This window comes from Filicampus tigris, chromosome 20, assembly GCF_054856515.1.
Source record: "Filicampus tigris isolate MCC_2025a chromosome 20, RoL_Ftig_1.0, whole genome shotgun sequence".
Taxonomy (NCBI): Eukaryota; Metazoa; Chordata; class Actinopteri; order Syngnathiformes; family Syngnathidae; genus Filicampus; species Filicampus tigris.
In genome coordinates, this window is record NC_141236.1 from 14,716,276 (window position 1) to 14,740,835 (window position 24,560).

The following is a 24,560-nucleotide window of genomic DNA, read 5'->3' on the forward strand; positions in this document are numbered from 1 at the left end:
ACACACTAGTAGACTGACTGTGTCTTACTAGTAATGTTTTGTCCGCTACCAGCTTGGAAATAAACCCGCTGTTTGGGAAAATGTGCAAATTCCCCCGTAGTCCCCGATGGCCACCAATCCGCTGACGCGTGCACAAGTTGACCGCTGAGCACCACTAGTACTCTGGTGCCACTAGTAGTGGTGGTATAACAATTCTGTACTTAGTACTGTACTAGTGTCACGCACGACTCGTGTCAACTTGTGCACACGTTTGACTCGTTTGTAGTAGTTGGTCCGACTAGCATGCCGAAATGTCATAAAGTAGTGGAAAAACATTCCGAGCAAGACTGTCGTTCTACTAGTGCGCTGCATTGTCTCTCTGCCGAGGACAACGAGTGTACTAGTACAAGGACATAGACGATAAGAAAGAAATGCTGAAAATGTTTCCGTCATACGCTGTGTCTGTATGCGATCTGTTGTCTCCTCTTATGAGGTTGACCAAGAGATTCATTCTGATTTCATGTCTTATTCTCAAGACTTTTTTTTTGGGGGGGGGGGGGGGGGGCGTTTAAGTACTAAGGGCTTACTGGAGCATCTTGAAGTTCCTGAGCGCGGGGTGGGATGCGTGTGTGTATGTGCGTGTGCGTGTGCCAGGGGGGTGGGGGGTGTCCACGTGGTATTTGCAGATGTGATTGTACTGTTTTGTATTGTTGTGTAGGAAAAGTGTCATGTATGCATATTTTCAATAAAGTATTCAGGGTTTTGAAAACAACAGAAAAAGCGAGCCTAATGCGGATTTGATGGGTTGGCAATGGCCCCACTGTTTTGTTTTTGTTTTTACGTGTGTGGAGATTAGAAACTGAAGTGACATGGAGGGAGGCCAAAATAACATTTACTGTCTCACACAAAACACAACAGAAACCTTTTACAACAAAAAACTCACACAATTAAAGGAAAAACTACTTATTTGCTAGAGGGGGAACTCCCTTTTTCCAAGTCATTCATCAGAAAGAAACAACCAGAAAGAATAAAGCGTTTTTCTGAAATTGAAGCCATGTCGAATGCTGTTTGTGCCATAAAATAAGACCCTCCCTCGTTCTGTTGTCGAACCGGTGCATGGCAGAGCTCATTAGCATGAGAAAGTTGTGATGGCTTGACTTTTTAAACACCTATCATACATTTTCTATTCTCACTTGGACAAAAAAGGAAACAGGGATTTGGATTCTCATTTCACAACGTAGTCATCTGCTCTAGTCTACAGTACCGTCAACGGCCCCAAATGAAATATTTTTGGGGATGTGTGTGTGTGTGTGTATATATTGTTTTTATTGATTGATTTTTATGTTTGACAGAAAACATACCCAGACGTTGCGTTCGGTGAGAATCGGCTGTGTGCTGTAGGAGTTTGTTTGACAAAAGACTGAAAATGTCCCCACTGTGGGATCGATAAAGGCATTCTTATCTTATCTTATCTTATCTTAAAACGGCTGGCCGATAGTTGGCCGCTTGTGAACGAGGGAGGAGCTTGTGCTCGTCCCGATGACGTCACTCCCCAGGCCGGCTCCCTCCACGCTCCACTTCCGCCCCCACCGTCGCCGTCACCTCAGAGCTCCTCCAAGCCGTAAACGACGCACCGCTCCCGGCGTAAGCTCCCGACCCGAGCACCGCGCGCGTGGCAGATATGGCTTCGGGTTCGGCTCCGTTAGCCCACTTCGACGAGGACTGGCAAGACTTCAACGAGTTCAAGGAGTCGCCCGAGCAGCTGGACCAGCTCAACTCCAACGTGGTGGTCGCCGACGGCGGCTCGGTGGCGTCGGGCCTGGAAGATCTGTCCGACCTGGACAACAGTTTTTTCGGGGAAATCTGCAGCTTCCAGTCCATGGAGGACCTCGTCCACGACTTCGACGAAAAGCTGACCGTCTGCTTCCGCAACTACAACACCACCACTGAGCACATAGCCCCCATTAAGCCCATCACGGAGGAGAATTACCTGAAAGACGACGAGTGAGTGGCCATTTATGTTCATTTCGCTTTTCACGCATTTTTTTGGAAAGCGCTCCTTAGCCACGTTAGCTTGACGGGGCTAGCTTAGCCTCAATCAGGCTACCCAACTGCAAACACAGCGCCGCTCGTTTAACATAACATATCTGTTGTTCTAACCCCCTTGGAAAAAATAATATCTACATTTTGAAACTCGGTGTGCATTCCATGCCTTACCCGCGTGGCAAATGTGCCCAAACTAAAAGTACGAATACTTTTCACATAGGCTTGCTATAAAAAAAAAAAGAAGTTCAAACTCTGAATTTTAAATATGTGTGTCAAATTGCAATAATGAATTGAATTAGAGAGGTCGTAAAGACGATTTCAGTGGTATAAGTGTCATTTTCCTTGGATAAAATTGAAGAAAATCTTGAATCTTTAAAACCGATGAGAATATTCACATTTCTCTCCAACTTAATACGAAGTCCATAGGGGTCAAGATGTGACCTTTTTGTTAAATCTGACATTCAAACTGTCACCATCCTAATCCTTAGCCACTTTTCAAAAGGGCGATATCAATGCATAGCTTGCTTGCCACAGGAACAGATCACATAATCATGATATGTTATTTTTAATGAAATACGCTACTTACAAATTTGATTTCAAAATGCAATACTAATAAAACAAAAAAAACAAATTTACAGCCAAAAATGGAAAAAAAAAACACTCTGTTCTAATAAAACAAAAAACAAATTTAGAGCCGAAAATGGAAGAAAAAAACACAGTAAGGAATACATATGAGCATAGTAAAGAGGAATTTGTGTTGGAAGCAACATAACATTTTGAGCCATCGTGTCGGTCGCAATAACACAAATTACATTATTATTGTTACAGTAATATTATTTATAATAAATAAATAGTAGTCACAAGCAACTTGCCAACAGCGAGTCCAAAAATGTGTGTGTTTTCCAAGTGCTTTGAGAAGAAAAAAAACAATTTTATGCTATCAAAACGTTTGGCGGTTGACTGGTGACTAGTCAAAGTAGGCTGGGATAGGCGCCAGCTTGCTTCGGTGAGGACGCGCGGGAGAGAAGATGGATGGATGGACGTGTGTGTGTGTTCCACTTTCTTTGTTGCCTTAGCTCGTTGAAATGGTGTAATTGTGCGTCGTGTGCCAACATGCTAATAGCCCCCCCCGCCGCCGCCTACAAAGGTCAGTCCGATCCCACGTCCAGCTGAGACTCTTCAGAGACACTCTTTTTGGGCTATTGTCTCGTTCAAACTGCCCTACTGTGACGATGCCAATTTAATCGCACGTGTTGCAAGACTTCAGCCCCAAAAACGGAAGTCTGCATATTTTCTCAAATTCAAGCAGTGGCAACGTAACCCGAATTTAAATGCAAGCGTCAAATGATGAATTGCTGTTCGTATTTATATGAAAAACACTGACGTTGCTCGGCGGGATTCTATGCTAGGTCCACATAAGTACACTGCACCCTACATAAATGTCACTATGACTTGCCCTCATCGTTAAAAATATCCTTTTGTATCATAATTGCTTTGCGTATGTTGCAAATGGTAAATCTTAAGAAACTTTGCGTTGATTCATGGGTTGAATAGCAATTAGAGCGGAGGGAAAAAGCAAGTGGAATAATTGGACAGCAACCCCCGAAGTAACCCAGAGAGTCTTTTCCGCACCGGTGCACTTTGGCAGGCGGGACGGGCTCGGCCGCTTAACGAGGTCACTGACAAACTGAGATGAACCCGCGAGGTTCATAAGGGAAATGAGTGTAGAGGAGACAACGTCAACAGCTGGATGCGTATGTTAAAGGCCCGAGTAGCGCTGCTTTGCTATGTAAAGCAGTCATGTTGCTTTTGTAAACGCGGTGACGGCAAGACTAATTGTGTGGGTTTTTTTGGCAGGCATCCGTCGCTCAAGGCACCACAAAATAAGTCTTTGCCCTAAATAGAGCAGCAGCAGCAGCGGCAGCAGCAGCCCCCCACCCCCCCCCCCCCCACCCCGGTCCCCGGCGCTGCGCACAACGCCTCAGGGAGAAACATGGACGTTACGTAAACAAGCGCTGCGTTGCGTGGTGGCTGCGAGCCAGCAAACGGTGATGCCCGGGTGGCGCAATAGCTGTTAGGAAGGAGATTTCCGCTTTAGAGTGCCTCGTTGTCACCATCAGAATTTTTCAGTGTTGCAACTAAGGTGCTCAACCCTGTTGCAAAGAATACAGTACAATATGATTTATATAGCGCATTTCATAACAGCTAGAGCTGTAACAAAGCACTTTACAAACAATACAATAAATGGAACAAAAACAATAAAAGGCTGTGTGATACGTGTATTAAACATTAGCTGGCTAAAGCTTCTTGTGCCTGATCACCGCTGAAGAGGCGTGCGTGTCTCTTTGCAGTGTGTGGAGGACTCTGACGGACAACTATGGCAACGTGATGCCGGTGGACTGGAAGACGTCGCACACGCGCTCGCTTCACCTGCCCACCCTCAACCTGAATGAACGGCAGGTAGATGCACTCGCTTGCACCAACTGCTTCCAAGTTTCTCGCAGAAAACCTCTCTCTCTCTCTCTCTCTCTCTCCATACATACCTAAAATCTTGTTCTACTCGGTGTATTCCAAATGCCGATGTTTTGATTTGGGCGCGGAGCGTGAGAGCGATCTTGAGCACTGTCTTTGCGCGAGCGCGGGTCTAAAGCGTTTGTTCGTCCATGGGCAGAAGTTTGACAGCCAGTCCTTGGATCTGTCGGATGACGAGGAGCTGCGGGAGCAGATGGACATGCACTCCATCATCGTCTCCTGCGTCAACGACGAGCCGCTCTTCACCGCCGAGCAGGTGACGTCTGAAAAAAAAACCCAAAAAAAGATCGCTCAATAATAATAGTAAGAGGCCTTGCGTGTCTTTGCATGTTGACCCAAAACATGCCCGCAAACATGGATATTTTTATGTGCCTGATATTGACTGTTTAAAATGTTGGTAAAAAGTAAAGTGTCACACATTCAGTGCATTTTAAAATGGGGTCCAAAATGTATTCAACCTTTCTGGATGTTTTTTTTCTCTCAATTGAAATTCCAAATAGAAGTCTCTTTACATGTACATTCTCAATTGGAATATTTGAGCTCATTTTCCGCGGGCTTCTGGTCACCAGGTGATCGAGGAGATCGAAGAGATGATGCAAGAGTCTCCGGACCCGGACGACGACGACGAGAGCCCTTCGCGGTCCGACCTGTCCGTGCTCTCGCAGGACCTTGACGGCCTGAAACGCTCGTGCTCCGACACCAGCTACGGGGACCGTAAGTTAAAAAACGAGAGAGAGAGAGAAAAGTGTCACGTTGGGCTGCGTTTGGGCCCGGCCGCATTTGGGCAGTTGCAACGGGGCCGAATGAGGTGTGACGGGTCGCTACAAGACACGTCTCCACACTGCGGCCACGTGTCTAAATTTCTTCTGTAACGTCTTCTAAATCCAAACAGACAGCGTGTTACGCAATGTGCAACATATCCATTTGCTTGAAGAAGCACACTTTCCACACGGATGAGCACAATTTAGCGCCGCTCGCCGCGCTCAGCCAATCGCGTTGTTTTCCTCAGCAGAAAAAGTGAAAAAGTATTTTTGCCCCTGCCCTGATTTGTTTCCGGCATTTTGCTTCTCGGATCATCGGTCCAAGTCGATGCAAACCGCGGTTTCCAAATCAAAAGCAATGTGGCCGAACGTGTCAAAGCAAAGTGGCCGGCCCCCCGCTCGCTTTGAGGAAGCTCCGTTTTTGGAGAGCCGAGAAATTGCGGTTTGCCCGGCCGCGCCCGGAACCCCCGAAAGGACATCCGTCGTGTCGCGCACGCGTCGGACCTGTGGCCCTCTCGCGTTCAGGGCTGCGGCAGCTGTCCACGTCGGAGCTGAGCGAGACGCTGGAGGAGGTGGAGGCGGCCATCCGCGGCTACAGCGAGGAGCTCATCCGGGCGCTGGCCCTGCGGGACGAGCTGGACTACGAGAAGGAGGCGAGTGGCCACCCATTTGTAATCCATGTCAGGGGGCGGCCATTTTGCCAGCTGCTGTCCACAGACAATGATTTGTTGTTGGCCGCCCCCGTCAAATGCTACGGCTTCCTTAAGAATGATGGAATCCCGCCTAATCGATTTGATCGATTATGACTGGCAAGCGTCAACGCGCCTTTTGTGTGATTGCGGCGGCCGGCAGGTGAAGAACAGCTTCATCTCGCTGCTCATCGACGTGCAGAACCGGCAGAAGGAGCACCGCGAGCTGCTGCGCAAGAAGAAGAAGATCCGCAGCGCCGCCGCGACGGCGCCCAACGGCCAGCGCGGCGGCGCCGGCGCGCACGTCCCGGGCACGGTGAGTCGCCGCCGAGACGCGTTCAGCGGTGGGGGAGGCGTGGCCTGGGCGTCTGCCCTCATCTCTCGTTCCTCTTGCTTCCCTCAACTCCTTGTAGCGCCTCACTCTGGAGGGACTCTCCAATGTCATACAAAATGGCCTCCGCCAAACTTTTGGTACCACAGGAGGGGACAAACAGGTGCCCCCCAGCCCCCCTCCCCGTCTCTTTCTTTCACTTCCTGATGTATTCTTTTCTTTTTCCCCGCATGCTTCATTTTCTACAGATAAGAGTTGGCCTGTGCTGTTGATCATTTTTGCTTTGGTCGTGGCCACTTGCAACTTTGCGTTCGGAGCCTCGATGGCGCCTGGTCACTTTCCGTGCATGTCCGCTGTGTTCGGAATCATTCGCTTCTTCCCTTCTTGCCAGTCACGGCGCGGTTGCGCCTTGACGTCCGAGTGGCCCAAGTTACGAGGGAGGAGGACATTTTGGGGTTTCGTATTGCGGGCCACAATAGGAGTCGTAAGCGGGCTTCACGTTTGCTGTCGCTTGAGAACAAAATGCAGCAACTCGGTCACGGCCAGCCAAGTCAAATGCCATATTGTCCAACGTTCTAAGAGCCGTGTGACTGATTTTTCGAGCCCCCCCAAAATATTGCGTTCTTTGAGTAGATGCGAAAGAGTAGATGCTCCTCTTTCACCAGGGAAAAAGTTTGTTTCGAGCCTTTTCTGCGCTTTAGTAATCATCAGTAGCACATGGGACGGTTTCAGCAAAAACACCGATTTCTTTTTCTAACCTTTATGATATATATTGATTCAAACATCCTATGTTCATTCTCTACAATAACTCAATAAGCGCATAGGGAACGTGTGTGTGCGTGTGGGTGCGTGCGTGCGTGCGTGCGTGTAGAGTGGATACTCGGCCTTGATTCCGAACACAGCAAATTTCTGGAAAGACGCCTTCGTAGAAGTCATTGGCCCGCTTTATGTGTGCGCATGTGCGTTTCTTTGTCCATGTGTAAACACGTTGTTTGTTTCTGCCTCAGTACCTGACCACCGTGATCCCCTATGAGAAGAAAATGGGCTCCCCTGCAGTGGAAGACCTCCACATCCTGACAAAGAGTGAGTCCCTCCCTCCCTCCCTCCCTCGGGCCGGCCTATTTGCACACCTTGACCTCGGTTGCCCGTTTCGCTTCATCCGCGCAACTCTTTGTGCATCAATCAGTTCTTCACGCCATGAGGGACGACAGCGACAAGGTTCCCGCCTTGCTCACAGATTACATCCTCAAAGGTACACACGCGCACGCCATACAGTTTGGCTCTCCAAAAGGGATTTCCGCAACATGAGTTACATCGGAAAGCCATCCGAAGCAAGAGCTGCGTCCAAAAATATTCCTTTACAACTATAAATGACATCAGTGAGTAGAATGTGCAGTAGAGCTCCACTAAGGTAAACATTGTCTCCTAGTGGTGAAATCTTTCCTCCTCGCTCAACAACTCGTGAGAACAATGTCAAGGAGAAAGCTTGAAAAGAAAATCATCAGATCTGTGGCAATGGCAAATGGCAGCAGAGGTGGTCGTCCTACAAACATGCCACGTTTAATCCGTCAATCCTTTTGCTCTAAAATCCAGCATCCACACTGCATGATTCAATTCTTTTTCAAAGTATCCTTTTTAGAATTGCCATTACGCTCTTCATTTTGTACATTTATTGTTAATATTGTAAATATTAAATTGGTAGCAATTTGACGGTGTCATTCAAAACTGCATTTTTTCAAAATGATCAATACATCAAGACAGTGTAGAGACGTGCCTAATGTAATGCCAAAAGTTTTACAAGTGGCGACATTGCCCCCTGTTGCAAGCCAGTGGAAGTGCTTGAGCCTACTCTTGCTCCTCTTGCAGTGGACGGAGGCTTTGTTGGTGCGCTTACCACACTTTGACTGTGCCTTCCTTCCTTCCTTCCCTCCCTCCCTCCCTCCTTCCCTCTCTCCCTCCTTCCTTCCTTCCTTGTGTCTCGCCTGTGCCGCTGCTTTGCTCTTTGGTCAGCTCTAGTATGAGCGCGCTGGACACCGAGGTTTGTAAAGGACACTCTGACTCTTCTCCTCTCTCAAGTAGGGCTGGGCGATATGGCGCTAAAATCAAACCTCTGCATTTTTATCGAGAAAAATGCAATTTTCTCAATTAGTCTGCTTTCATGGAGAAATTCAGAAAAAAATTGGAGAGGCTGAAATTCGGAGCAATTGGCCAATTTCAAGTTAAACAAGGTCAACATGATGAATTTATCAAATGTAATTTAATAGTCAATTTGTTGTTGATTCATCAATTAATTCTTGCCCCCCCGTTTGATTTTATTTAGAAATATTTCTTTTGACATGCACTTATGTAGCTACTCAATTGGGGAAAAAAATTATTCCCCCAAACTTTTCTACGTAATGCATTGTAGAGTTGTAATTTCTACCGCGATCATTTTCCTCATGTTTAGAACACCATTGGAAGGTGATCCCAGGCCAAGCTTGTATCCAAAATGTCGATAACCGATGTCTTTTGCTCGCTACAAACGGGCACTACTTCTTGTTCGAGTGCGGTTGCCTTTCACCCGACTCTTTTTGTCAGACTGGAAACAATGTGAGAAGAATTCCACTCGTGTGACTGCAATTAGTGCACTTCAATGTGGACTCATTTCAACCAAGGAGGCCGCTATACAATTTGTCCCCCCCCCCCCCCAAAATCGTTCTGAGGCGGTAAACTTTGTCGTTAAAATCGCTGATTCGTTCAGTCCTACTCTGGAGTTTGTCTGCTTAGTTGCATTTTGTCCCCTTTCATTCCCACTCCACCGGAAGTATTGGCATGTCGCCGTCACTTTAGCAGGTAGCAGCTGATCACCTCTCCTCACCAGTAGTGTCTGTCGTCGTCTCGCCTTCGTGCTAATGCTCCAACAAACTCATCCTTTCATCCCTTGTGCTCTGTTTGCAGTTCTCTGTCCCACATAAAAATACAAAAGCGTCCAAAACCTCCCTGGAGCGACGTTGCAAAGAACCTGCTGGAACGTTGGATCTTTAAAACACAGACTTTCTTACCTTTTCAAGATTTTACCTGGACATGGAGTTGGACAATCCCCATTGTCAGTGGACACAAACCAGTATTACTCATCACACCACAAATGCTCCGTTTGACTCCCTGTTTTTTAATTCCGCAATGTTCTTCAGCAGAGGATTTTTTTTTTTTCCGGATTCAAAGAAGGGAAACGCCCCGCCGGCAGAGACTCCAGGTGGCAGCAAACTGACCTTAGCATCCATTGAACTCTGCTAGCCGCCGGCTGAATGTCGAAAGGAAATATTTTTGTCTATATTGCACGAGAGGAAAAAAAAAAGAAAGCCAGACGAACGTGTAGAGTACGACCCCCTTGAGTAGTGATCGCACACCCACCGAATCGTCGTACCTTCCGCATCACTTATGTTAGCTAGCAAGCAAACGCAGTGGCTAGGTAGCGGCGCTAAGCTTTTGGTGTTTAGTTATTTCCACACTTTAGGTAGTATGTGGTCGCATTTTTCGTCTTTGTAGTGATCTGCTCATGTCGTTTATTTGTTGATTAGCGCTTGATAAGCTTTTCGCTGGTCGGCATGCTAATGGCATTAGGTACGGCGCTAACTGTGCATGCTTTCTTGTGCTGGGTGACCACATACTCTTACGTCGTTCATGACTGGAAAAATATTTAATGTTGAGACCGTCGTTAACTAAGGACCCCCGAGAACCTTTTAGAAAGTGGGGATACGGAACTGGAAATGAGCTACTATCAGGTCCAGTGGCACTCTCAGGTACGATCGTCAGCACCTTCAGTCGTATTGCGTCTGTTAATTAAATGTATCTACCGTAAAGGCTCGAGGGCATCCATTTAGTTAACGTTGCAATCAGATTTCTGAAGGAGAAAAAAAAGGGGCGCCGGATGACATTAAAGTACGCGCTTTTAAGCATTTTAACGGTAATCAAAGTGTTCCAATGCTATTCTGTGTAAACTGTGACGTGCAGCCTGCACTTTACCGCCGCACATGCATTTCCTCCTCGTGTGTGTGTGTGTCAAATCTTCAAATTGATTCTTTTGACTGTTCAAGTAGGCGTCTGAAATTGTCAATGTCTTATTTTCCGGATGACACATGAAATCCAAATCAGGTCCATTTTAGATAATGAAAATATTTTGATGTAATCTGATAAGAAGAAATGAATTTAGTTTTCTAAAGAAACAGTCCTTGGTTCAAAGTACAATTTTACAGATTTATATTTTATATGAAAGACGAGCCAGAGTTACAAAAAAAGAGACTGCCTTTATTAAAAAAAAAAAAAAAAAAAATCGACATTAACGACTGTTTTTCTAGTCGTTTTTAATGCATAGGATTCCACCTGTTTTGGGATGTTTGATGACTGCCTCATGTGGTACTGCAGTATATTAATTTATTGTGTTACTGTTTGTTTCTGTTTTTTTGTGACCATTCTATTAACTGTAATTTGCAGCATTGCACCACATTTCAAATATATGACGATGTGAAGAAATGTATACGCGTTTTATCCATCCTCATTGCTGTAAAGTAAGAATACACATTGATTCAAATTGTTGCTTTTTAATGTGCAAAAAACATTTTTTTTGTTCTATTTTCACCTCTTCTACTACTACTAAAAATACAACTGTTGAATGCGGACCTGTGAAAGTTGAGACAAAATACAGTGGTCCCTCGTTTATCGCTGGGGGTTACTTCCAAAAAGAACCCGCGATAACCTAACCCTAAACCTCACCGTTAACATTTCTCTCTTGTTTAAACATGCTTAAAGTTCAAACCCAAGTAAAAAAAAGAAAAAGTACTTTATTATAATTATTGTTGTACTAATTATGAATATTGTTGTGTAACGCAACAAATGTCAAAACCTTTTCAACTCTCCTGTTCTGTTATGTTGTGGTGTCCGCCCATGCCACCCTGGCCACTTGCCTGCTGCTCATCTGGGCTGGCGCGCGCTCACAAGTTGGTGTCTGTGAACATGGTGTGCTCCTTCCTGACCGTGCTGAAGCCTTTGACGCTGTCCACAAACTCCTCGTCGTCCATAAACTGTTGAGGGAAGGAGGAGAGACATCTAAAAGCGTCGCGGAGGAACACGTCACCTCCGTGTGCTCGTTTTCGTCTTTGTAAGCTTTTGTGATCATTTAAAATGTAAAACACGGCGCTGCCGGTTTTACGACAGTTGTACAGCCGTACGGCACCTCGACGTCCGAAGTGATGGGTATAAAACAAAGTTATAATTACGAAAGTTGGGAGAAAACGACAGAGCCCCATTTGGGATTATTTTGATTATGATTGTGTCTCAGACAAAAGTCACGGAGACGGGTCTCATGTGCGGGATATTGCCCGAGGGGGAAAATCTCTCTCTCACACTTTCATTAAGGAAGGACTTAAATTTGTTGACATATATTCTGATGTTACAAGTCTGCACTCTCTAACCAACAAATATTTTCTAAAAACTAATTGAATCAAAAATAAAAAGTCAAAAGGAAATAAAGAGTAAACTAAAATGAAAAATCGCGGATGTTCGGTGAGCTGGCTCACCATTCCGCTGTCATGGCCCCACGCCTCCGCCGACGACTTCCTGTCCATCATCTGGCTGACGCTGCGCCTCAAGGAAGTCCCGCCTCCTTCTTCACCCAGAGCACGCGCGCCCTCGCATTTGGCCTCCAGCGCCTCCTGCTGGCCAGGAAGAAGGGAGGCTCGTTAGCAGGGCGACAGAGCTACGCCGAGGACAACGGGCCGTTACCTCCATCCTGATGGTGAAGGACTTGAGCGTCACGCTGCTGACCGCACCCGCCGCGTCGAACTGAAAGCACACAAAAATGCGAGCCTTTCTTTGGCCGCGAAAGCCTTCCAGAGATGTGAAATCCAGGTCCGGAAAGTCAAAAACCCTGCCACAGTTTGGCTTTAGCCCACAGGTGCTTCTAGTCATGGAGCTCGTTTACCTGCCAGTCGAGTAGGAGCAGCCAAACGGCGGCCGGCTTTTGACTACCCGGACCTGAAAAGCTTCAATATCAAAATGCAGCCGACAAATTGTCCCCGCACAGCATTTGTGTTTTTCCTGGAAAATGAATGAATGTTTGTTTTTGTTTATTTGACCAGTCTTGACTTTCTTTTTTTTTTTTTTTTTTTTTCAGCTTTACTCTTCCATTGAATGACTGTGACTTCTTGTCGTGTCTTTTGATGTTCAACTGCGGAAAAAGACTCGGCGGTCCTCGTCTCACCAAAACGGAGTCGCTGGCCGGATAAACGGCCATGGGGCTTCGCTTGTGCACGGCCGCCAGGGGGGGTCGCTCTCTGGTCAAGGGAGCCTTCTTCAGCACCTGCGACACGGTCGGCTGTCACGGAGTGTGCCTCATAAAGTGAGTGGCGGGCGCGGTCATCTGACCTTGCGCAGGGCCGCGCCCAGCGCGATGGCCATCAGCAGCAGGGCGACGGCCGCCATCGCCACCATGAACCACAGCTCCTGGAAAACGGGCCGCTGGGCCGCCTCGGCGCGCTCGCCTCCCATTGGTGCCGCTGGAGGGGCGGGGCTTGCTGCATGACGCGAGTCCAGTAAGTGACAGCCGCCGCAACATCTTTCATTCCGAGGGCCCTCACACGGTGACCAACGTCATACATTTACATGACACAATTGATCTTATATTTTCCCGTGTTTGTGTTCCCTCTATTCTAAGAAGTCATCAAAACATGTTTGTCCCCATACAGTGTTAAATATGAGTATGAACACATACGTCCTTATGCGCTTTCCCACGTCACAAACGGTACCCAGAACGCGTCAAAACATGTTTGTCCCCACGCAGTGAGGAATACCTGCGTGTATACACGCACGCGCGCGCACACGCACACGCACACGCACACACGTTTCTCTTCTCGAAAATTCTGTTCCAAATTGTCATCCGTGTAGGAGAAAAGGAGCATCAGAGCAACTCACCAGCGTTGTGGTCCGTGATGGGCTCTTTGTCGGAGGTCCCGCGTGACGCATCAGAAGGCCGAGCACCAGCCGGGCCACCGGGACGTTGCCTGTTGCCGCATCGAGATGTCACACCTGATGTTAAACTGTCCAAATACCCCAAACTCCCTCGACGACTTCAAAATTTGTTTCGATTTATTTCTTTTTTCTTGTAAACAAACTCCTGTTGGGGTGTGCGTGCGTGCGTGTGTGTGTTCCGACATCCCATCAACATTTGCTTAGCGGCTCATAGCAACCAGCCGGTGTCAATTTACCAGAAGAGGCGTGTTGTCACCAATACCGCCCTCGTGGCCCTTGGAACCTGCTCATACTCTGCCCGCGCGCGTGTGTGTGTATACACCATTTTGGGGTTGGATGTTAAGATACAGATGGTCCCATTTTAAAAATAGCAGAACAATGTTGACATACAAATCCGAATGAATAATTCAACAAAATGATTGTCATGAACAATATTGCGCAATTTAGGATTTCTCAGATCCATGATGAAATGTTGCTTTTACGGAGAGAGATTTGTGTCAAAATTCACGAAAATACATTGGCGATTTTCACGTCTTTTTCAGATCCACAAATGTATTCGGGATTTTCACACGTGTTTTTCACATCCACAAATAAATTTGTGGTTTTCGCGTGTTGTTCGGGCACTAATGTATTAAGGATTTTCACGTGTTCTTCAGATCCACAAATTTATTTGTGATTTTATCGTGTTTTTCAGATCCAGAAATACATTCATGATTTTCACATGTTTTTCAGATCCACTAATTATTCTGGATTTTCACACGCGTTCTAAAGATCCACAAATATATTTGTGATTTTCAAATGTGTTTTTGGGATCCAAAAACGTATTCGTGTTTTTTCATGTTTTCCAGATTTACAAATATATTTGTGATTTTCACATGACGGAGCCCCTAAGGTGACAAAACAACCCTCTGCGTTCCGTTGCAAAAAACTTTGTGTGTTCCCTCACACTTTATTATTATTTTTTTAATGCCTGTTTTTGTGCTCGTGGGTCTTTTTCCGGGTAAACAAAAGCAACAAAGGGAGTGTTTTCAGCCATGGGCGAGTTTATTTGAATTACTTTGAAATTCACTTGAAATACAAAGATAAAATCAGTTGTTGATATTAAGCTCGGCTTCCAAATAAGCAAAAGACGTCTGAAGCAAAGAGGACATCTCCTGACCGTAAGGAGTGTTCCAAGTCCTTCCCCGTTATTCTTGTTGTCTCTCAAACCACCGCGCATTAGAGGCTAGACTATCTGCCAAACAGACCCGGAAGTATAAGGGTGTACCCTTACCTTTTTTTCAAAAAATTATAGTAGGGTATATACCCTTACCTTTTTTTCGAAAAACGAGGTAAGGGTATACCCTTACCTTTTTTACCAAAAACAATGTAAGGATATACCCTTCCTTTTTTTTTCGAAAAACGAGGTAAAGGTATATAGTAAGGCGTTTTTTTAAAACATTTTTAAAACGAAGTAAGGATATAGTTAGGCGGGTTTTTTTCTTCAAAAAATGAGGTAAAGGGATAGCAAGGTGTTTTTTCCGAAAAACGAGGTAAGGGTATAGTAAGGCGTTATTTTTTTCCCAAAAATGAGGTAAGGGTATACCCTTACCTTTTTTTCGAAAAATAAGTTAAGGGTATAGTAAGGCGTTTTTTTTTCGAAAAATGAGGTAAGGGTATACCCTTACCTTTTTTACCAAAAACGATGTAAGGGTATACCCTTCCTTTTTTTTCGAAAAACAAGGTAAGGGTATAGTAAGTCGTTTTTTTGTTGGTTTTTTTCAACGAAGTAAGGGTATAGTAAGGCATTATTCTTTTTCCCAAAAATGAGGTAAGGGTATACCCTTACCTTTTTTTCGAAAAATAAGTTAAGGGTATAGTAGGGTGTTTTTTTTCCCCAAAAAATGAGGTAAGGGTATAGTAAGGCGTTTTTTTCGAAAAACGAGGTTAGGGTATAGTAAGGCGTTTTTTTTCGAAAAATGAGGTAAGGGTATACCCTTACCTTTTTTACCAAAAACGATGTAAGGGTATACGCTTCCTTTTTTTTTCGAAAAACAAGGTAAGGGTATAGTAAGGCGTTATTTTTTTCCCAAAAATGAGGTAAGGGTATACCCTTACCTTTTTTTCGAAAAATAAGTTAAGGGTATAGTAAGGCGTTTTTTTTTCGAAAAATGAGGTAAGGGTATACCCTTACCTTTTTTACCAAAAACGATGTAAGGGTATACCCTTCCTTTTTTTTCGAAAAACAAGGTAAGGGTATAGTAAGTCGTTTTTTTGTTGGTTTTTTTCAACGAAGTAAGGGTATAGTAAGGCATTATTCTTTTTCCCAAAAATGAGGTAAGGGTATACCCTTACCTTTTTTTCGAAAAATAAGTTAAGGGTATAGTAGGGTGTTTTTTTTCCCCAAAAAATGAGGTAAGGGTATAGTAAGGCGTTTTTTTCGAAAAACGAGGTTAGGGTATAGTAAGGCGTTTTTTTTTCGAAAAATGAGGTAAGGGTATACCCTTACCTTTTTTACCAAAAACGATGTAAGGGTATACGCTTCCTTTTTTTTTCGAAAAACAAGGTAAGGGTATAGTAAGGCGTTATTTTTTTCCCAAAAATGAGGTAAGGGTATACCCTTACCTTTTTTTCGAAAAATAAGTTAAGGGTATAGTAAGGCGTTTTTTTTCGAAAAATGAGGTAAGGGTATACCCTTACCTTTTTTACCAAAAACGATGTAAGGGTATACCCTTCCTTTTTTTTCGAAAAACAAGGTAAGGGTATAGTAAGTCGTTTTTTTGTTGGTTTTTTTCAACGAAGTAAGGGTATAGTAAGGCATTATTCTTTTTCCCAAAAATGAGGTAAGGGTATACCCTTACCTTTTTTTCGAAAAATAAGTTAAGGGTATAGTAGGGTGTTTTTTTTCCCCAAAAAATGAGGTAAGGGTATAGTAAGGCGTTTTTTTCGAAAAACGAGGTTAGGGTATAGTAAGGCGTTTTTTTTCGAAAAATGAGGTAAGGGTATACCCTTACCTTTTTTACCAAAAACGATGTAAGGGTATACGCTTCCTTTTTTTTTCGAAAAACAAGGTAAGGGTATAGTAAGGCGTTATTTTTTTCCCAAAAATGAGGTAAGGGTATACCCTTACCTTTTTTTCGAAAAATAAGTTAAGGGTATAGTAGGGCGTTTTTTTTCGAAAAATGAGGTAAGGGTATACCCTTACCTTTTTTACCAAAAACGATGTAAGGGTATACCCTTCCTTTTTTTTCGAAAAACAAGGTAAGGGTATAGTAAGTCGTTTTTTTGTTGGTTTTTTTCAACGAAGTAAGGGTATAGTAAGGCATTATTCTTTTTCCCAAAAATGAGGTAAGGGTATACCCTTACCTTTTTTTCGAAAAATAAGTTAAGGGTATAGTAGGGTGTTTTTTTTCCCCAAAAAATGAGGTAAGGGTATAGTAAGGCGTTTTTTTCGAAAAACGAGGTTAGGGTATAGTAAGGCGTTTTTTTTCGAAAAATGAGGTAAGGGTATACCCTTACCTTTTTTACCAAAAACGATGTAAGGGTATACGCTTCCTTTTTTTTTCGAAAAACAAGGTAAGGGTATAGTAAGGCGTTATTTTTTTCCCAAAAATGAGGTAAGGGTATACCCTTACCTTTTTTTCGAAAAATAAGTTAAGGGTATAGTAGGGCGTTTTTTTTCAAAAACGAGGTAATGGTATAGTACGGCGTTTTTTTTTTCGAAAAATGAGGTAAGGGTATACCCTTACCTTTTTTACCAAAAACGATGTAAGGGTATACCCTTCCGTTTTTTTTTAAAAACAAGGTAAGGGTATAGTAAGACGTTTTTTTGTTGTTTTTTTTCAACGAAGTAAGGGTATAGTAAGGCGTTTTTTTGTTGTTTTTTTTCAACGAAGTAAGGGTATAGTAAGGCGTAATTTTTTTCCCAAAAATGAGGTAAGGGTATACCCTTCCCTTTTTTTTGAAAAATAAGTTAAGGGTATAGTAGGGCGTTTTTTTTTTTCAAAAAATGAGGTAAGGGTATAGTAAGGTGTTTTTTTCGAAAAACGAGGTAAGGGTTTAGTAAGGCGTTTTTTTTCGAAAAATGAGGTAAGGGTATACCCTTACCTTTTTTACCAAAAACGATGTAAGGGTATACCCTTACCTTTTTTACCCAAAACGATGTAAGGGTATACCCTTACCTTTTTTCCGAAAAATAAGTTAAGGGTATAGTAAGGCGTTTTTTTTCGAAAAACGAGGTAAGGGTATACCCTTACGTTTTTTACCGAAACCGATGTAAGGGTATACCCTTCCTTTTTTTTCGAAAAACAAGGTAAGGGTATAGTAAGGCGTTTTTTTGTTGTTTTTTTTCAACGAAGTAAGGGTATAGTAAGGCGTTATTTTTTTCCCAAAAATGAGGTAAGGGTATACCCTTACCTTCTTTACCAAAAACGATGTAAGGGTATACCCTTACCTTTTTTCCGAAAAATAAGTTAAGGGTATAGTATGGCGTTTTTTTAAAAAAACGAGGTAAGGGTATATCCTTCGTTTTTTTTCAAAAAACAAGGTAAGGCAAGGTAGAGTAAGGCGTTTTTTTTCTTCAAAAAACGAGGTAAGGGTATAGTAAGGCGTTTTTTGGGGGTTTTTTTTAAACGAAGTAAGGGTATAGTAAGGCGTTTTTTTTTCTTCAAAATATGAGGTAAGGGTATAGTAAGGCGTTTTTTTTTTTCTTCAAAAAACAATGTAAGTCGCTTTTTCTGAAAAAGGAGGTAAGGGTATACCCTTACCTTTTTTAGGAAGAACGATGTAAAAATGTCAACATTTAGATCCTTCATGTAACAACAATAATGTTCAGATAGAGGTGGGATTTGAACCATCAACCTCCTGGTTAATGGAGAAGGGACTCTACCAGGTGAGCTGAAGCCAGGATACGAAAGCATGTGAAGTCATGTTCATTTGTCTTTCAATTGTGGGATTCTGAAGCTGTCAGCGTGTACAAAAGGTGTTTTTTTTTTTTTTAAATAACAGTTAAATGATGTGTAATCATAATTCATTATACGGAACATTAAAGGTGACAATATGAGATGAACCAGAAGCTCAGCTAAAAGCTGCCTCAGGCTGGAATTGAACCCTTATCATCCATGTGGCAAACCTCTGCGCAAACCACTCAACTACGGTCAACTTGTCCATTATTTGAGCAGAAAAAAAAATATTAGCATCATGTTTAATGCCAACAATCAGCATTCAAAGGCATTGTTTGATAGGAAATAACACTGAATTAGATGGAGTCCTAGTGGTAAAACTTTCAACATAGACATACTTGATGTAACAGCAATGATGTACAGATGGAGGTGGGGTTCGAACCACTTCCCCCTGGTCAAGAGGCAAGCAACTCTACCAGGTGAGCTAAGGCCAAGCTCACCTGATGTAGGTGAAGATGTTACGAGGTAAGGATATAGTAAGGCGTTTTTTTTTTCGAAAAATGAGGTAAGGGTATACCCTTACCTTTTTTTCGAAAAATAAGTTAAGGGTATAGTAGGGCGTTTTTTTTTTTCAAAAAATGAGGTAAGGGTATAGTAAGGTGTTTTTTTCGAAAAACGAGGTAAGGGTTTAGTAAGGCGTTTTTTTTCGAAAAATGAGGTAAGGGTATACCCTTACCTTTTTTACCAAAAACGATGTAAGGGTATACCCTTCCTTTTTTTTCGAAAAACAAGGTAAGGGTATAGTAAGGCGTTTTTTTTTTGAAAAATGAGGTAAGGGTATACCCTTACCTTTTTTCCCAAAAATGAGGTAAGGGTATACCCTTCCCTTTTTTTTGAAAAATAAGTTAAGGGTATAGTAGGGCGTTTTTTTTTTTTTAAATGAGGTAAGGGTATAGTATGGTGTTTTTTTCGAAAAACGAGGTAAGGGTTTAGTAAGGCGTTTTTTTTCGAAAAATGAGGTAAGGGTATACCCTTACCTTTTTTACCAAAAACGATGTGAGGGTATACCCTTCCTTTTTTTTCGAAAAACAAGGTAAGGGTATAGTAAGGCGTTTTTTTTTTTCGAAAAATGAGGTAAGGGTATACCCTTACCTTTTTTACCAAAAACGATGTAAGGGTATACCCTTCCTTTTTTTTCGAAAAACAAGGTAAGGGTATAGTAAGGCGTTTTTTTTTTTCGAAAAATGAGGTAAGGGTATACCCTTACCTTTTTTACCAAAAACGATGTAAGGGTATACCCTTCCTTTTTTTTCGAAAAACAAGGTAAGGGTATAGTAAGGCGTTTTTTTGTTGGTTTTTTTTCAACGAAGTAAGGGTATAGTAAGGCGTTATTTTTTCCCCAAAAATGAGGTAAGGGTATACCCTTACCTTTTTTTCGAAAAATAAGTTAAGGGTATAGTAGGGCGTTTTTTTTTTTTCAAAAAATGAGGTAAGGGTATAGTAAGGCGTTTTTTTCGAAAAACGAGGTAAGGGTATAGTAAGGCGTTTTTTTTTTCGAAAAATGAGGTAAGGGTATACCCTTACCTTTTTTACCAAAAACGATGTAAGGGTATATATACCCTTACCTTTTTTTCGAAAAATAAGTTAAGGGTATAGTAGGGCGTTTTTTTTTTTTTCCAAAAAATGAGGTAAGGGTATAGTAAGGCGTTTTTTTCGAAAAACGAGGTAAGGGTATATCCTTCGTTTTTTTTTCCAAAAACAAGGTAAGGCAAGGTAGGGTAAGGCGTTTTTTTTCTTCCAAAAATGAGGTAAGGGTAAAGTAAGGTTTTTCTTTTTCAAGAAACGAGGTAAGGGTATAGTAAGGTGTTTTTTTTTCTTCAAAAAATGAGGCAAGGGTATAGTAAGCCGGTTTTTTTTCTTCAAAAAATGAGGTAAGGGTATACCCTTACCTTTTTTTCGAAAAATAAGTTAACGGTATAGTAGGGCGTTTTTTTTTTTAAAACGAGGTAAGGGTATAGTAAGGCGTTTTTTTTTCGAAAAATGAGGTAAGGGTATACCCTTACCTTTTTTTCGAAAAATAAGTTAAGGGTATAGTAGGGCATTTTTTTTTTCCAAAAAATGAGGTAAGGGTATAGTAAGGCGTTTTTTTCGAAAAACGAGGTAAGGGTATAGTAAGGCGTTTTTTTTTCAAAAAATGAGGTAAGGGTATACCCTTACCTTTTTTACCAAAAACGATGTAAGGGTATATATACCCTTACCTTTTTTTCGAAAAATAAGTTAAGGGTATAGTAGGGCGTTTTTTTTTTTTCCAAAAAATGAGGTAAGGGTATAGTAAGGCGTTTTTTTCGAAAAACGAGGTAAGGGTATATCCTTCGTTTTTTTTCCAAAAACAAGGTAAGGCAAGGTAGGGTAAGGCGTTTTTTTTCTTCAAAAAATGAGGTAAGGGTAAAGTAAGGCTTTTCTTTTTCAAAAAACGAGGTAAGGGTATAGTAAGGTGTTTTTTTTTCTTCAAAAAATGAGGCAAGGGTATAGTAAGCCGGTTTTTTTTCTTCAAAAAATGAGGTAAGGGTATACCCTTACCTTTTTTTCGAAAAATAAGTTAAGGGTATAGTAGGGCGTTTTTTTTTTTAAAACGAGGTAAGGGTATAGTAAGGCGTTTTTTTTTCGAAAAATGAGGTAAGGGTATACCCTTACCTTTTTTACCAAAAACGAGGTAAGGGCACACCCTTAACTTTTTTCGAAAAATAAGTTAAGTAGAGCGTTTTTTTTAATTTTTTTAAAACAGGTAAGGCGTTCTTTTCGAAAGGCAAGGTACACCCTTCCTTTTTTTTGAAAAACGAGGTAAGGGTATAGTAAGGCGTTTTTTTTGTTGTTTTTTTTTACACGAAGTAAGGGTATAGTTAGACGTTTTTTTTTTTTAAAAACAGGCAAGGTGTTTTTTTCGAAAAACGAGGTAAGGGTATAGTAAGGCGTTTTTTTTTTTTGTTTTTTTTTAAACGAAGTAAGGGTATAGTTAGGCGTTTTTTTTTTTAAAAACAGGCAAGGTGTTTTTTCTGAAAAACGAGGTAAGGGTATACCCTTACCTTTTTTTCGAAAAATGAAGTAAGGGTATAGTAAGGCGTTTTTTTTGTTGTTTTTTTTTTAAACGAAGTAAGGGTATAGTTAGGCGTTTTTTTTTTTTAAAAAACAGGCAAGGTGTTTTTTCCGAAAAACGAGGTAAGGGTATATAGTAAGGCGTTTTTTTTTAAATTTATTTTTTTTTTTTAAACGAAGTAAGGGTATAGTTCGGCGTTTTTTTTTTTAAAAAACAGGCAAGGTGTTTTTTCCGAAAAACGAGGTAAGGGTATACCCTTACCTTTTTTTTGAAAAACGAGGTAAGGGTAAAGTAAGTCATTTTTAAAAAAAAAGAGGTATGGGTATAGTAAGACGTTTTTTTTCTTCAAAAAACGAGGTAAGGGTTTACCCTTACCTTTTTTTACGAAAAACGAGGTAAGGGTATACCTGATGATGTGTAAGTAAGGCGTTTTTTTGTTGTTGTTTTTTAAATGAAGTAAGGGTATAGTTAGGCGTTTTTTTTTTAAAAAAACAGGCAAGGTGTTTTTTCCGAAAAACGAGGTAAGGGTATACCGTTACCTTTTTTTCGAAAAACGAGGTAAGGGTATAGTAAGTCGTTTTTTTTTTCGAAAAACGAGGTAAGGGTATACCTGATGATGTGTAAGTAAAAAAAGCGGTAAGGCGTTTTTTCGAAAAACGAGGTAAGGGTATAGTAAGGCGTTTTTTTTCTTCAAAAAATAATGTAAGGGTAAAATAAGGCGTTTTTTTTCAAAAACGAGGTATGGGTATAGTAAGGCATTTTTTTTCGAAAAACAAGGTAAGGTAAAAAGGGTAAGGGTCCCCCTTACCTCGTTTTTCAAAAAAAGGGTAAGGGTCCCCCCTTACCTATTTTTTAAAAAAAGGGTAAAAATCAGTATACATTAGTATGTATGTATGCGTTTAAAAAATGACCATGTAAAGTAAGTATGGATAGACTGAATATCGTCGGTCGGGCATTTTGTTGAATATCGTTGTCCGCCTTTTTTTTTTTTTTTTTTTTTGATGGCCGATAATAAATCAACTTAAAACTATGTTAACTTCTGGGAACTATATGTTTAAATTTTCAGTTAACTTTATTAGAGATTCTACTAACCCTGGGAACACTCTGCATCTTTTGGTTTTGTCTAAAATCAAAACAAAGATAAGGGAAATTTTAATATTTCTGTCATTTTGAAATTGTATTTACTGTCGAAAACTATAGGGAGCATTTGTTTAAGTTTTCATGTAACCTTTGAAGACATGCTGATGACCCTGGGAGCTCCCTGAACTTTGTTAGGATTTTACAACAAAGATGCATATTGTGAAAAATGCATAATAAAAACATCAACATTATGCAAATCTCCCCAAAAATGTTCGACAAACACGCATAAAGGCATTTCAACAAAGTTAAGAGTTTTGATTTTCCTATTTACTGAAAATGAATATCAGATCCAAGTATCGGTTATCGGCCTCCTTGACTACTAATAATCGGTATCGGCCATATCGGTCTATCTCTAACAGTAACAGTTTTTGAAGAAAAAAAAAAGACCATGTACAAAAAAGCGGTTTAAAAAAACTCCACTATGTATAATAGGTATAGTAAGGCGTTTAAAAACGTGTATAATAATGCGTTTATTAAAAATGACCATGTATAGTCAGGCGTTTAAGAAAAAACGACGAAAAAATTGGGCCATTGTTGAATGCGCGTTACTTATGCGTTTCCTTGCTGAAATATCGCGAGACCTGTACCTGTCACTTAACTTCCGGTATCAAGCGGCTGGTCGGCGTTTGCGCCGGCGCGGCATGGCGGACTTTTCGGAGAGGTCAGTGCAGGTGGCCGTCGTCATGTCCTTCCTAGCGGGCTTCGCGGCCGGCTGGCAAGCCAACAGGATGCGGAGGAAGTTTCTGGACTGGCGGAAAAAGAGGCTGCAAGACAAACTAAGCGAGACGCAGAAAAAACTCGACTTGGCCTGAACGCCAACAACCGCGCGTTCATCTTCAAGGAACCGGACGCAACATTAGGTACACTTGCCCGATGCAAAAGAAGAAGAGAGAAAAAATAAGTCATCGAGGCGCTGTTTTGATTGACTGCCACAAAGTGAACAACATGCTTCTTCTTGTCCTTACATTATGCCAAGGAATCCATGTCGAAAATTCTACAGCGGCCTCTGGTGGCCAAACGTTCAATGACATCTTGTAAAATATGCATCCATATCTTTTATGATGCACTATATTGATGAATTTTCAAATAGTTCCCGGAAGTGTCAGCCTATGCTACCGACTCTGTGTTGTTTTATTCCATTTTTAAATGACATTTGACTAGTACACAAACACGGCCGTGTTAAATGTTAGTTGGACACATTTCAGAACAGAGAGAGAACATTCAAGCCTCCCATTCATCATTTTATCCAAATATTCTTCCACATTAATTTATAACAAAAACATGATTATCTCGTTTTGATCGTGTCCCTAATGTTGTCCCATGTGAACGTTTCCAACTGAAAAGTCTTGGAATTTTACAACCCTAAGTTACCTTGAACTGTATTAGGGACATACTTTTCCTCATGTGCTTGGAATGAAAATCAGATCTCTTTTTTTCAGCTGTAGGACTCTCCGAGGACGGCTGACAGCTAGCTGTTCCTCGTTGGCCACCGTAGGAGGAAGAAGAAAAGCCGCAATAGCCGCAATAGCCGCAATAGCCGGCTGTCAGTCCTGGATTCTTGACCGTTGTCCAAACTGCAAACATGTATCGTCTCATTTTTCTATGTCAAATAAAATGTCACGCGTCCTCCAAGGATGACCGAGAATCCCAGCAATGAACATTTACAACAATGTCTGTGGACTTGTAAATCTTACACATTTCAATTCAAATCACTCTTATTTATCCGCAAGGACCTTCATTTGCAGACAGAGAGCACCAGCAACACAGGACATGACCAATCACACATGATTCATCTTAACAGGTCATAACGTTTAGTTTGAAGAAGATATAGGGGGTTAAGGGTTTTGTTGCATGTGACGCAATGTTTTGAATTACTCATTTGACAAGTGACCCAACTGGAATGTTTGGTTTTGGGTGACGAGTTTTAACAGAACACTAATCGGTCACATTACAGGATGATTATTATGAACGACCATTTTTACGAATGCAGTATATCTTTCGTTCCGGGTTAGTGGACGATTTTGATGCGAAGGAAAAACAAATAGTGAAAGAGTCTTAGTGGTTTCAGTTTGCCGACTTTAGGTTTTACACTAAACAGTTGCGTTG

At 41.9% G+C, this 24,560-nt stretch overlaps 3 protein-coding genes and 1 long non-coding RNA gene across 11 annotated transcripts; 3 read left to right on the forward strand and 1 right to left on the reverse strand.

The window, feature by feature from the left end:
• The first annotated feature begins 1,520 nt into the window (after positions 1–1,520).
• Positions 1,521–10,851, forward strand: fez2b (fasciculation and elongation protein zeta 2b). Of its 5 annotated transcripts, XM_086018282.1 has the most exons (11): positions 1,521–1,983; positions 4,377–4,485; positions 4,697–4,813; positions 5,127–5,271; positions 5,844–5,971; positions 6,171–6,323; positions 6,421–6,501; positions 7,346–7,421; positions 7,525–7,590; positions 8,349–8,376; positions 9,276–10,851. In XM_086018282.1, exons 1-10 carry the CDS (start codon positions 1,661–1,663, stop codon positions 8,357–8,359), a joined length of 1,209 nt encoding a protein of 402 aa, XP_085874408.1. In that variant the 5' UTR covers positions 1,521–1,660; the 3' UTR covers positions 8,360–8,376; positions 9,276–10,851. The 5 variants fall into 5 exon arrangements, with proteins under 5 accessions (XP_085874408.1, XP_085874409.1, XP_085874407.1 ...); XM_086018281.1 differs by lacking the exon at positions 8,349–8,376 and having other exon boundaries at positions 1,523–1,983; XM_086018283.1 differs by lacking the exons at positions 7,525–7,590; positions 8,349–8,376 and having other exon boundaries at positions 1,522–1,983.
• Positions 9,978–13,582, reverse strand: LOC147128600 (usherin). 2 transcript variants are annotated; one of them, XM_086018287.1, is made up of 6 exons: positions 13,284–13,582; positions 12,738–12,886; positions 12,574–12,672; positions 12,096–12,155; positions 11,891–12,028; positions 9,978–11,395 (listed from the first exon to the last, which is right to left on the reverse strand). In XM_086018287.1, exons 2-6 carry the CDS (start codon positions 12,858–12,860, stop codon positions 11,306–11,308), a joined length of 510 nt encoding a protein of 169 aa, XP_085874413.1. In that variant the 5' UTR covers positions 12,861–12,886; positions 13,284–13,582; the 3' UTR covers positions 9,978–11,305. The 2 variants fall into 2 exon arrangements, with proteins under 2 accessions (XP_085874413.1, XP_085874414.1); XM_086018288.1 differs by having other exon boundaries at positions 11,891–12,025; positions 13,284–13,578.
• On the forward strand, positions 12,020–14,894 carry LOC147128601 (uncharacterized). Of its 3 annotated transcripts, none has more exons than XR_015083773.1 (3): positions 12,020–12,267; positions 12,487–12,904; positions 13,257–14,894. It is a non-coding gene; the product is annotated as an uncharacterized LOC147128601 (long non-coding RNA). The 3 variants fall into 3 exon arrangements; XR_015083775.1 differs by having other exon boundaries at positions 12,020–12,221; XR_015083774.1 differs by having other exon boundaries at positions 12,043–12,108; positions 13,257–14,893.
• Positions 14,895–23,037: 8,143 nt separating this feature from the next.
• Positions 23,038–24,112, forward strand: lnc.lemp (lncRNA encoded micropeptide). The gene is made up of 2 exons (XM_086018289.1): positions 23,038–23,314; positions 23,894–24,112. The coding sequence occupies exon 1, from the start codon at positions 23,096–23,098 to the stop codon at positions 23,264–23,266; it is 171 nt and encodes a 56-aa protein (XP_085874415.1). The 5' UTR covers positions 23,038–23,095; the 3' UTR covers positions 23,267–23,314; positions 23,894–24,112.
• Positions 24,113–24,560: the final 448 nt, after the last annotated feature.